General features: G+C 46.2%; 1 protein-coding gene across 8 annotated transcripts in view; it reads right to left on the bottom strand.

Annotated features, from left to right (window-relative positions):
• Positions 1–830: 830 nt before the first annotated feature.
• LOC306922215 (sarcoplasmic/endoplasmic reticulum calcium ATPase 2) overlaps positions 831–11,681 on the bottom strand; it is a 45,999-nt gene continuing 35,148 nt past the window's right edge. For all 8 annotated transcript variants that reach the window (XM_079499624.1, XM_079499623.1, XM_079499622.1 and 5 more), the window contains 7 exons: positions 11,017–11,237; positions 9,198–9,400; positions 8,069–8,154; positions 3,840–3,973; positions 2,433–2,550; positions 1,562–1,699; positions 831–1,013 (listed from right to left, as the gene is read on the bottom strand). In XM_079499624.1, coding sequence (XP_079355750.1) covers positions 846–1,013; positions 1,562–1,699; positions 2,433–2,550; positions 3,840–3,973; positions 8,069–8,154; positions 9,198–9,400; positions 11,017–11,237 — 1,068 coding nt within the window. In that variant the 3' untranslated portion in view covers positions 831–845. The remainder of the gene's footprint in view (positions 1,014–1,561; positions 1,700–2,432; positions 2,551–3,839; positions 3,974–8,068; positions 8,155–9,197; positions 9,401–11,016; positions 11,238–11,681) is intronic.

Below are 11,681 nucleotides of genomic sequence, written 5' to 3'. Positions count from 1 at the left end.
AATGCAAACAAATCTGATTGCATGTGCATGTGTTGGAGCTACATTTAACGCTGAGATTTGTACTGTATAGAGCTCTTATGAAGAAGTGACAGAACTCGTCATTAATATCTCTGGTCTTGACTAGACTGAACATGCTTAAATATAAGTGGTTTGTCATTGGTAGGTTTGCGTCCTTTCACAGGCTACGCAGACAGTGAGATTTAAAAACGTAATCACACCGGCCTGACTTGTTAATTACTGAGGGTATAATGAAGGGGGCCATGCACTGTACTGCATATATTCCACTGACACAAGCACGCACAATGACTCGGTTTAACTCTCTCTCACATTTTCCAAAAGAGAAAGACAGAGAGCGAGAGAGAAAGCGGACATTCCACACCCATCTCTTTGGCCAACATTGTTGTTGTTAGTATTTATTAGTTTATATGTGTGATTGTCTCGGATTGGCTGAGCGTCTCGCCTGTCCTGCCGATCTGATGCCGTCGCCCTCGCCTTTTACCGTGACAAGACGGACCCTCCAAACTCATGCCGGACCCCTATCATACCCCCACCCCCCCTTCCAAACTCTCCCTTTCTATCTTAAGACATTTTAAGCCCTATTTTTATACTTCACAATACTTGTACAATGGTGTCTTGTGACTTTTGTTTTTGCCTATAATTTGAAAGTCGTTAATCGGTGAGATCACCACATCAGCCTCTGCTTTCCTCTCCCTACATACAACCTCCTCCTTCACTTTTTCACTTTACTCCCACAGGATTTTAAATTGATATTGAGTCACGCTAATCCCCCCCCCCCCCCCCCCCCCCCCCCAACCTCTCCCCCCCTCCCCTCTCTCTCTCTGCGGTCACTCCCAGAACATGTTTGTGATGTCAGAGTCCAGGCTGTATATCCAGACCAATAGCGGTGCGGAGATCAGCAGGAAGGACCAGGACACGCCTCTCAGCGCCCGCCTCACCCTCGTCGCCACGGCGTTCGCCAATCCCGTGCCGGTATTCTGCATCTCCTCCTCATCCTAGAAATGATTATTTCAATATTATTTCATAACTAGTATCGTTATTTAAAAAGTGAATTCACAAGAAAAGAGAGAAGAGATATTTTGATACAAGCAGAACTTCAGAAGATGGTTGCTTTTTTACCGTGGATCTTGTCCGCAAAGTCGACACAGGTTTTGTACAAAGGTTGAAATTGTGTGTGTGTGTGTGTGTGTGTGTGAATAGCAACCAATGAATTTATCATAATACATAACGTACCAACTGTGTTTCATTACTAGCAATTACTGATGCATTCTTCCATCCTACCCTTTTCAGCTTCTATAATTCATGGCATTCCTCATAATACCAGGAAAACAACAAACTAAGACTAAAATCAAACGAGTCAATTCCTAAAACTGAAATGACTAAAACCAACTAAAACTAAACAGAAATGAAACAGAAAAAAGGACTGCCATATGCAGACTAACAGCATTATGCGTTTTGCTCTATTTTCGAATTTGAATGTTGAGTTGATTGGATTGGACTGAGACTGGGTGACGCAGTGAGCATGTGTTCCCCTGTAGCTCACCTGCAGCAGCTGGTTTCCTGGTTCGATGTAGTTGCGAGCCAGGAACTTGAGAGCCTCATCCATGAAGATGACGGGGAGTGACATCTTTAACACCACCACCCACTGAGGCCACGACAGTGGACGGATCTGGAAGATCACCTTTTTGGACAGCACAGAGACGCTCAGTTACCAATAGACAAAACGGCCATTTCAGTGTTGTCACGATGTTGGGCAGAAAGAACCTTGTATGTCCAAAATAGTTACTTTTCAGGGGGAAAAAAAGAAAGTGTGATCAGATCTAATGTAGTTATTATTTAGCCACAAACTCTGGTTAATACTTTACATTGGGCAAAACATTTCCAACATAAATATAAAATGACAAAAAGAATTGCTAAAATAAACTCAAGCGTTTCTTTGAAGCTTGCATACTGGTTCACTGCTTTTGTAAGACACTGATATACGATGAAGTACACACTGTGACTACACAGTAATGGGGAATTCGTTTACAGAAATACATGAAAAGATGAAATATGGAGATAAAAATAACAGATACAAAGGCACACAGACATGCTTGAAATTTATTTTTCTTGTGCTTGTAATTCAGTTATCCCTTCAGTTATATATCTAGGCATTTGAGTTGGCCTCTCCTTCTGCACCATACTCCTTGCTCTTCGCGCATGCGCGTTGTCGTTCACTTCCCGGTTTACCGTTCACAAAGAACGGTAAGTCTAAAGACTTACGGGCATTGGTTCTACATATAGAATGAGGAAGTGCAGGGCCGTAAGTCTAAAGACTTACGGGCATTGGTTCTACATATAGAATGAGGAAGTGCAGAACCCTGCCCTAGTTGATCATCCTAAACGTTATATATATATATAGGCTTTAGACTTACGGGCATTGGTTCTACATATAGAATGACGAAGTGCAGGCCCATAGACAGACCGATGGCCCCTACTAGCCAGGGGTTGGACCAGGGAGGCATCTTCAACAGGGACTGGTTCTCTGAAAGACTGACGAACAAGAAAACAAAAATTAAAGAAAGAAATTCAGATGGCAAATGACACAATTCACCTCCTCAATAATCTCTTCACAATAATGCTGTCTGGAAGGAGTCAGAGATATAGAAGTTTGAGATTGCTTTAGCAGGAATCTTGTCCTCGCAGCCATTGCAGCATTAAACAACCTGCCTCGCTGACGTCTTGTCGTTTGTTAGGAAGTACTATGTATGTATTATGGAGAGACTATGTATCATCTTTAGCGGTATGTTGTGTTGTATGTTACTGTTCCTTTGTGTTTCCATGTTAAACATAACAGGCTGTGAAAACAAATATCCCTCTGGAACAATAAAATCTAAACTAATTTCAAATGTCTCAGCTCAGTCTACAGATAGCTTGGAAGCTTACAAGGGAGGACAAATAATTAAACGACTTTAAAGCCACATTGCTTGATACTTCTGATCATCCCTCACAAAGCTTGTGTATCATAATAACAAGACAAGGTTTAATAACGGTGTCGTGTCGTGTATATATCCATTATGATATATGTTATATTTCACAGGGTTTCAGCCTAATTCAAACTCCAGTCACTTCCTTTTAGACGGCCTGACTCTGAGAGAAGCTAGTCGGTGATGTCTGTGTGTCTATAATTATGCCGTGGCTCAGCGGGGGTCTAGCCATCTTCAAGAGGGTCTGTGTGTCTATAATTATGCCGTGGCTCAGCGGGGGTCTAGCCATCTTCAAGAGGGTCTGTGGGTCTGTGTTTGAAGCTAACCTCTTGTCCACACTGCCAGTAGGCTAAAGAAGTATTCCAGGGACCCCCATGAGAGAAGATTTTTATGGCTCTAGCAGTGATTTTCAACCCGTTTAATTTCAAGGACCCCCCAGTTTGACATGCATTAGTCTACGGACCCCTATTTAATAGCATTTCTATCTCTGGGACCCCCAATTTATATTGTAAAATCAATGCTAATTTAACTCTGAGAGAGTGTACAATTTGTACACTCTGAGTTACAGACCCATAAGGGTCCACTTTGGTTCCAAATGATCATTTAGCTGGGGACCCCCTGGGACTCCCTCAAGTACCCCTGGGGGTCCCCGGACCCCACTTTGGGGACCACTATCCTAGAGGACTGCCGTCATAGAAGGCTGAAGTCACAGGCTGGTCACATTAAGTCCAAGATCTACATTGAAGCCACACCGTTCCCTTGTGGGTCCCAAGAGCCACATGATTCTAGTTATGCAATATAATAATCATTCATACAAACCTAGTCATTGGATAAAATGCAAAGAGCAGTGTGTACCTGTTGAGGGCGTTGCACATCTCTATGGTTACCAGGACAGACAGGGCCATGGTCATGGGGTAGGGGGACTCAAACACTGAACACTGGACTCCAGCAAACTCATTGTGACCCTCGCTGCACTGGAGGTAGTGGGACTGCAGGGGCAACACAGCACGGAGGAATGCAATTAACACATGTCAATAGAAATGATTTCAACCAATATTAGCCCAAGCTCAAAAATAATGTCGTGCTGTGACCTTATGGATCGGCAATCTTCGCTATTCGTCATGCCACCTAGAGTATATAGAGCTTAATAGGGCTGGGCAATATATCGCAATGTAATGATGCAGAGACATTATCTATTAGCATCTCAAATTGAGAAACGCATACGGTGCAACATGGACTCATAAGGGTTAGTGCTTTGAGAATAGATGATCAAAATGAGGCGTTTACCAGTTGATAGGACACTTTAACTCATAATGGATAGTAATTAGTGACCGAGGCGTTTACCAGTTGATAGGACACTTTAACACTTTAACTCATAATGGATAGTAATTAGTGACCGAGGCGTTTACCAGTTGATAGGACACTTTAACACTTTAACTCATAATGGATAGTAATTAGTGACAGAGGCGTTTACCAGTTGATAGGACACTTTAACACTTTAACTCATAATGGATAGTAATTAGTGACCGAGGCGTTTACCAGTTGATAGGACACTTTAACACTTTAACTCATAATGGATAGTAATTAGTGACCGAGGCGTTTACCAGTTGATCAGGCATGCAAACAGGCCCAAGGTGAAGAAGGTGACAGTGTGCGGGGCACGGCGCTGTGCCGCGGGCGAAGTGTTTATCGGTACTAAACCCACTTTGGGGCCCCCATGTGGCCCCCACCTTCACTTAATGCGGTCCGCAGGTTAATATCAACTGTAGGCTGGGGGTCACATGTGGCCCCCAGCCTACAGTTGAGGGATGTTTATACCGTCCCTCTACACTGGGGGCGCTGTTTATACCATCCCTCTACACTGGGGGCGCTGTTTATACCATCCCTCTACACTGGGGGTGCTGTTTATACCATCCCTCCCCACTGGGGACGCTGTTTATACCAGTCAGTCTGTCATACCATCCCTCCCCACTGGGGACGCTGTTTATACCAGTCTCTCTGTCATACCATCCCTCCCCACTGGGAGCACTGTTTATACCAGTCAGTCTGTCATACCATCCCTCCCCACTGGGGGCGCTGTTTATACCAGTCTCTCTGTCATACCATCCCTCCCCACTGGGGGCGCTGTTTATACCATCCCTCTACACTGGGGGTGCTGTTTATACCATCCCTCCCCACTGGGGACGCTGTTTATACCATCCCTCCCCACTGGGGACGCTGTTTATACCAGTCTCTCTGTCATAGCATCCCTCCCCACTGGGGGCACTGTTTATACCAGTGAGTCTGTCATACCATCCCTCCCCACTGGGGGCACTGTTTATACCAGTCAGTCTGTCATACCATCCCTCCCCACTGGGAGCACTGTTTATACCAGTCTGTCATACCATCCCTCCCCACTGGGGGCGCTGTTTATACCAGTCTGTCATACCATCCCTCTACACCGGGGGTGCTGTTTATACCAGTCAGTCTGTCATACCATCCCTCCCCACTGGGGGCGCTGTTTATACCATTCAGTCTGTCATACCATCCCTCCCCACTGAGGGCACTGTTTATACCAGTCAGTCTGTCATACCATCCCTCCCCACTGGGGGCACTGTTTATACCAGTCAGTCTGTCATACCATCCCTCCCCACTGGGAGCACTGTTTATACCAGTCTGTCATACCATCCCTCCCCACTGGGGGCGCTGTTTATACCAGTCTGTCATACCATCCCTCTACACCGGGGGTGCTGTTTATACCAGTCAGTCTGTCATACCATCCCTCCCCACTGGGGGCGCTGTTTATACCATTCAGTCTGTCATACCATCCCTCCCCACTGGGGGCACTGTTTATACCAGTCAGTCTGTCATACCATCCCTCCCCACTGGGGGCGCTGTTTATACCATTCAGTCTGTCATACCATCCCTCCACACTGGGCCCCCACATGCGGCCCGCAGGTTAATATCAACTGGCGGCCTGAGGGCCACATGTGGCCCCCACCTTCACCTAATGCGGCCCACAGGTTAATATCAACTGGCGGCCTGAGGGCCACATGTGGCCCCCACCTTCACCTAATGCGGCCCGCAGGTTAATATCAACTGGCGGCCTGATCTTAAAAAAAAATAAAATGCCCGGTATGACCTGTGGCCAGTCCAGCCCTGCTCTCAGTATGTAGAAAGATGTTCAAATTAATTACTTCCTGTACTGTACTAGCCCTCCTCCCCGGCCTGTGTGTGTCTGTGTGTTAGGCTGTGCAACAGTGACACTTGGTGGTGAACAAACACTATAACGCTATGTTCATGCTCGGACACAGCCAGGGACACAGGGACACAGCCAGGGACACAGCTAGGGACACAGCCAGGGACAGACCCAGGGACAGACCCAGTGACACAGGGACACAGCCAGGGATAGACCCAATGACACAGGGACACAGCCAGGGACACAGCCAGGGTCAGACCCAGGGACACAGCCAGGGACACAGGGACACAGCCAGGGTCAGACCCAGGGACACAGCCAGGGACACAGGGACACAGCCAGGGTCAGACCCAGGGACACAGCCAGGGACACAGGGACACAGCCAGGGTCAGACCCAGGGACACAGCCAGGGACACAGCCAGGGTCAGACCCAGGGACACAGCCAGGGACACAGGGACACAGCCAGGGTCAGACCCAAGGACACAGCCAGGGACACAGGGACACAGCCAGGGTCAGACCCAGGGACACAGGGACACAGCCAGGGACAGACCCAATGACACAGGGACACAGCCAGGGACACAGGGACAGACCCAGTGACACAGGGACACAGCCAGGGACACACCCAGGGACACAGCCACACACATACTGTAGCTGTCTATAGAGTGGTTGCACCACTCAAAAATGACAGATGATTATTTACTAAATCAGTACAAATCTATAGTCAGTATTGAGCAAGATGTTAACATTAATGTCCTGATAGTCATAGAAGAACAATCAGCTATAGTGTAGATTTGTCCTAAATGCCATTGACAATGAATGGAGAATAATTGTCATATATCGGCTATTTTTGTCCTACACATTCATTGTCACAAAAATGACAATGAATGGATGATGTATGATGATACTGTAAGAGTGCCGCTCACTTCACACAGGTGTGATTTTTAAAAACAGGTCCAACACTCCCATCTCAAAATCCCTTATAGTTACACTCTTCACATCATGTCAAATAGAAATTATATTCACTGGTAAAATAATAAATTATAATAAAAATAGTTTTGGAACAGGGTCAGTTTACTTCATTATTTTAGCCTTGGTCAATTTAAGACATGTAGATAAGAGTAACATCCTCTCCTTATTCAACAGTTGAGCTGTATGTTTTCTTTTTTAATATATCTATTTAGTATATATAAGCCCGGGGGGGGGGGGGTGTAGGACTACAAGTTGTATGTATCAAACGTTTTATTTATTTACTCACACGCACGCACGCACGCATGCACACACACGTGCACGTGCTTCATTCATTAACGCATGCATGTATGCACACACGCGAGCACACACACACACACACACACACACACACACACACAGCGAGAGAAACTGACGCCGGCGTGTCCACACCACAGACAGTATAACGCAAGGTGCTAACGTTGCTAATTCTAACTAGTAGCAGCTGCACTTGCAGCTAAACTATGGGATTGACTGGCGAGTCCCGCCGGCGCCGAGTCCCGCGTCCACACAAACAGGTTTTGTTTTCGCGGAGCGGCCAGCGGTGGCGCACATCATGATCATGATGCCGCGCAGATACATGCAGAATATCGTTCAGAATCATTACAGTTCGTGTCTCGTGAGTCCGTCAGAGAATGCTCCGGGCAGCGGGCTCGGGCTCCACCCCCACCCACAGACCCCCTCACCCCCCCCAAACATTTTTTTAACGGATTTGCATGAATCACACAGTTGCCTTATTTGGAATAAAAACGAAAAGCTACACGTTTGCATGTCTGGTTGATAGGACACTTTAACACTTTAACTCATAATGGATAGTAATTAGTGACCGAGGCGTTTACCAGTTGATAGGACACTTTAACACTTTAACTCATAAGGGATAGTAATTAGTGACCGAGGCGTTTACCAGTTGATAGTAGGAGACTTTGGGTCCATCGTGGGCGGCCATGAACCACCAGGCTGCTGCACCTACTGTGGCTGCTCCCACGTAGCCTAGAGAGACAGACAGGTGGAAAGAGAGAGACAGACAGACAGTTATCACAGAAACGGAGAGGATGGGCAGAGTTGCATCATTTCTCCTATTGGGCGAGTCGTCTACTCTAGAAAATGGTGGCGTGTGTGTGTGTGTGTGTGTGCTCTATTTTTACAGTGTGGCACCTAGGGGGTGGGAGTGTGCGCTGTCTAGAAAAGGGTCTGTGTGTGTGTGTGTGTGTGTGTGTGTGTGTGTGTGTGTGTGTGTGTTTGTCTGTGGGTCCACAGCCAATCTCACAAACTACAGGCATGATCACCTTGTCTCAGCTTGTATTTAATAGACCAATTATTTGCATACAAAAACAAAGCGCCCACAACGTTGCATGTAAGCGATTCTCCAAATCTGTTGTTTTGAGGAGCGCTCATTTTGACCAAAGCAGCAGGTGGTGTCGAGCGTCGCCAAGCACATCGCAGCTAATCACAGCTATTTGGGGCAGGGTTTTGAGGACAACTGGTTTGGGAGTCACAAATAAACCAAGGAGTATAGATATTTAAAGAAGCTACGTAAGCCTCCGTCCTCCATACTGAGAAGCAAACTGCAGCCAAGAGTTTGATGGACACGCGAGTGACCTGACTTCTTTCCCATTGCAACGTATTCTGATAAGGGATCTATTAACCGACTGATTGACACATGTTATGTAGACATACAGACATATAGAATGTATTACATCTAACTTCTGGAGTTCAAGACATTCCCGCTGTGTTGTGATGTTGAGGTAGATTACTGGCTCTCAATGTGGAGTCCAGGGACCCCCAAGAGTCCTTGGGGGGAGCGGGGCTCCAGGGGGTCCACAAAAACCTAAATGAATGATAGCTACGAACCAAATGGACCCTTATAGGCCTGTAACTCAGAGAGCGTACAAATGGAACCAAATGGACCCTTGCGGATCCATTTGGTTCCATTTGTACACTCGCTGAGTTCGATTAAAACTGAGGATTTTACATTGTAGACTGGTCCTTGAAATAAAAATTAAAAAAAAGTTAAAAAATTCACTGAGACTCACATCCAATGATGAGGTAGCGAGTGAACAGCCAGCCAGAGATGAGGGGTTCTTTGGGGTTGCGAGGGGGGCGGGACATGATGTCCAGGTCGGGGGGGTTGAATCCCAGAGCGGTCGCCGGGAAGCCGTCGGTGACCAGGTTGACCCACAGCAGCTGGACGGGGATCAGCGCCTCGGGCATGCCCAGTGCCGCCGTCAGGAAAATGCTGAAAGACAAGAGAAAGATGGCGACAATGATATCGCTGCCGTCTGGCAGAAACCTCTTATCTCCATGATCCAAAATGTTGTGTATTTTTTGTAAATTAACACCCTAGTTCAGGGGTGGGCAACTGGCGGCCCGGGGGCCACATGCGGCCCCCACCTTCACTTAATGTGGCCCTCAGGTTAATGTCAGAATACTGATATAACATTGGTTACAATTCCACAACATGCAAACATGACCCGCTTTAATTACTTCAGTCTAAATTAGTAGCTCATTGCTCAACACAAGTATAATTAAAGGCATTTGAAATGACATAAAAATGTTAATTTTCAGGATTCCAATTCAAAAATAGCAAAAAATTATTCAAGATTTAAATTTGAATATAGCAAAAATAGCCGATCTACAAGCTCAAAACGCGTCGCGCTGCGACGCGTTTTGAGCTTGTAGATCGGCAATTTTTTTGCTACGACAGTAATATATGGCCCTAGGGAGTGAGTGTGGAAATATAGTGGCCCTCTCCATCATCAAAGTTGCCCAGCCCTGCCCTAGTTGATCATCCTAAAGCCCTAACCACACCAAAGGGTCAAGACGGTTTTAGCGTTGTCCCTGCTGTGTGATGTCTTGTCGCGCGTTGACCCTAGTGATTCAACGCATGGAATTCAATGGCCCAAACCACACCAAAGGGTTGAGGAGGTTTTAGCGTTAACTCCTTGCAACCGTTTGGACCCAAGGAGTTGCATGGTGACCCTTTGGTGTGGTTAGGGCTTAAAGAGTCACACACAAGCATTAAAAGTAGCAGATCTGCAAGCGCGAAATGCACAGAGAAGCGTTTCAGATAATCAAATAATATAAAAGAATAAAAAACCATTTGTGTCAATTTGTTTATACAGTAAATAAAATAAATTATCAAAGATGCCTTTTGATTATTTGAAAAGGTCATCGATAGAATAATTACTAAGAAAATAGTTGCGGTCCTATTTCAAAATGTTACATGTTACAAGTTCATTAGAGTTGATATTTTATGGTTCCAGTCCTCATAGAAGCTATGCCATGAACAAAAAAAGAAAAAATACAAAGAGCTAATGTACAAGCTCACAGTCACAATGCCTCACATCAGAATTCTCTAACTTCACCCTGTGTCCTCACCAGACCACCTCTCCTATGTTCTCTAACAGAGCTGTGTCCTCACCAGACCACCTCTCCTATGTTGTCTAACAGAGTGTGTCCCTAGCTGTGTCCTCACCAGACCACCTCTCCTATGTTGTCTAACAGAGTGTGTCCCTAGCCGTGTCCTCACCAGACCACCTCTCCTATGTTCTCTAACAGAGCGTGTCCCTAGCTGTGTCCTCACCAGACCACCTCTCCTATGTTCTCTAACAGAGCTGTGTCCTCACCAGACCACCTCTCCTATGTTCTCTAACAGAGCTGTGTCCTCACCAGACCACCTCTCCTATGTTGTCTAACAGAGCTGTGTCCTCACCAGACCACCTCTCCTATGTTCTCTAACAGAGCCGTGTCCTCACCAGACCACCTCTCCTATGTTCTCTAACAGAGCTGTGTCCTCACCAGACCACCTCTCCTATGTTGTCTAACAGAGCTTGTCCCTAGCTGTGTCCTCACCAGACCACCTCTCCTATGTTGGAAGAGATGAGGTATCTGATGAACTGCTTCATGTTGTTGTAGATGGCGCGGCCCTCCTCCACCGCCGCCACGATGGTGGAGAAGTTGTCGTCCGCCAGGATCATCTCAGAGGCCGACTTGGCCACGGCCGTGCCGCTGCCCATGGCGATGCCGATCTCCGCCTTCTTCAGGGCAGGGGCATCGTTCACGCCGTCACCTGTCTGCGAGGCCACGAAGGAAGAAAGGAAGGAAAAACCGAATCATTTGAATGGAATATTTAGGAAAAGTCATGGAAGGGGAGCATTCTGAGAGATTCCTGAGCAAAGTTAAAGGAAGGGTAAGTGATGTTTTTGGTAAAACAAAGTGTTTTGTATATATATTCTGATAGTAATCTTTTCTATAGAGCGTTTGATCAGTAACAGGGGTCTCCCTGCCAATCAGGAGAGAGTAGCCATTTATCAGCTTAATTTTCAATTTTGTCTGCTCATTTCTTTGTGTCATCACTTACAATTCCACTTTAATCTGTATCCTGACTGCGTTCTCTATCCTGTTTTCTGTTTCATAAAAAGCTGGAGAGACATGGGGACTCCCGTTACTGAACACACACTCTATAGCAATGAGTACTATCACAATATAGAGTGTTTTAACACTTGTTTTAACCAAAG

Source organism: Electrona antarctica, assembly GCF_951216825.1.
Source record: "Electrona antarctica genome assembly, chromosome: 4".
Lineage (NCBI taxonomy): Eukaryota > Metazoa > Chordata > Actinopteri > Myctophiformes > Myctophidae > Electrona > Electrona antarctica.
This window is presented reverse-complemented; position numbering and strand designations above follow the sequence as displayed.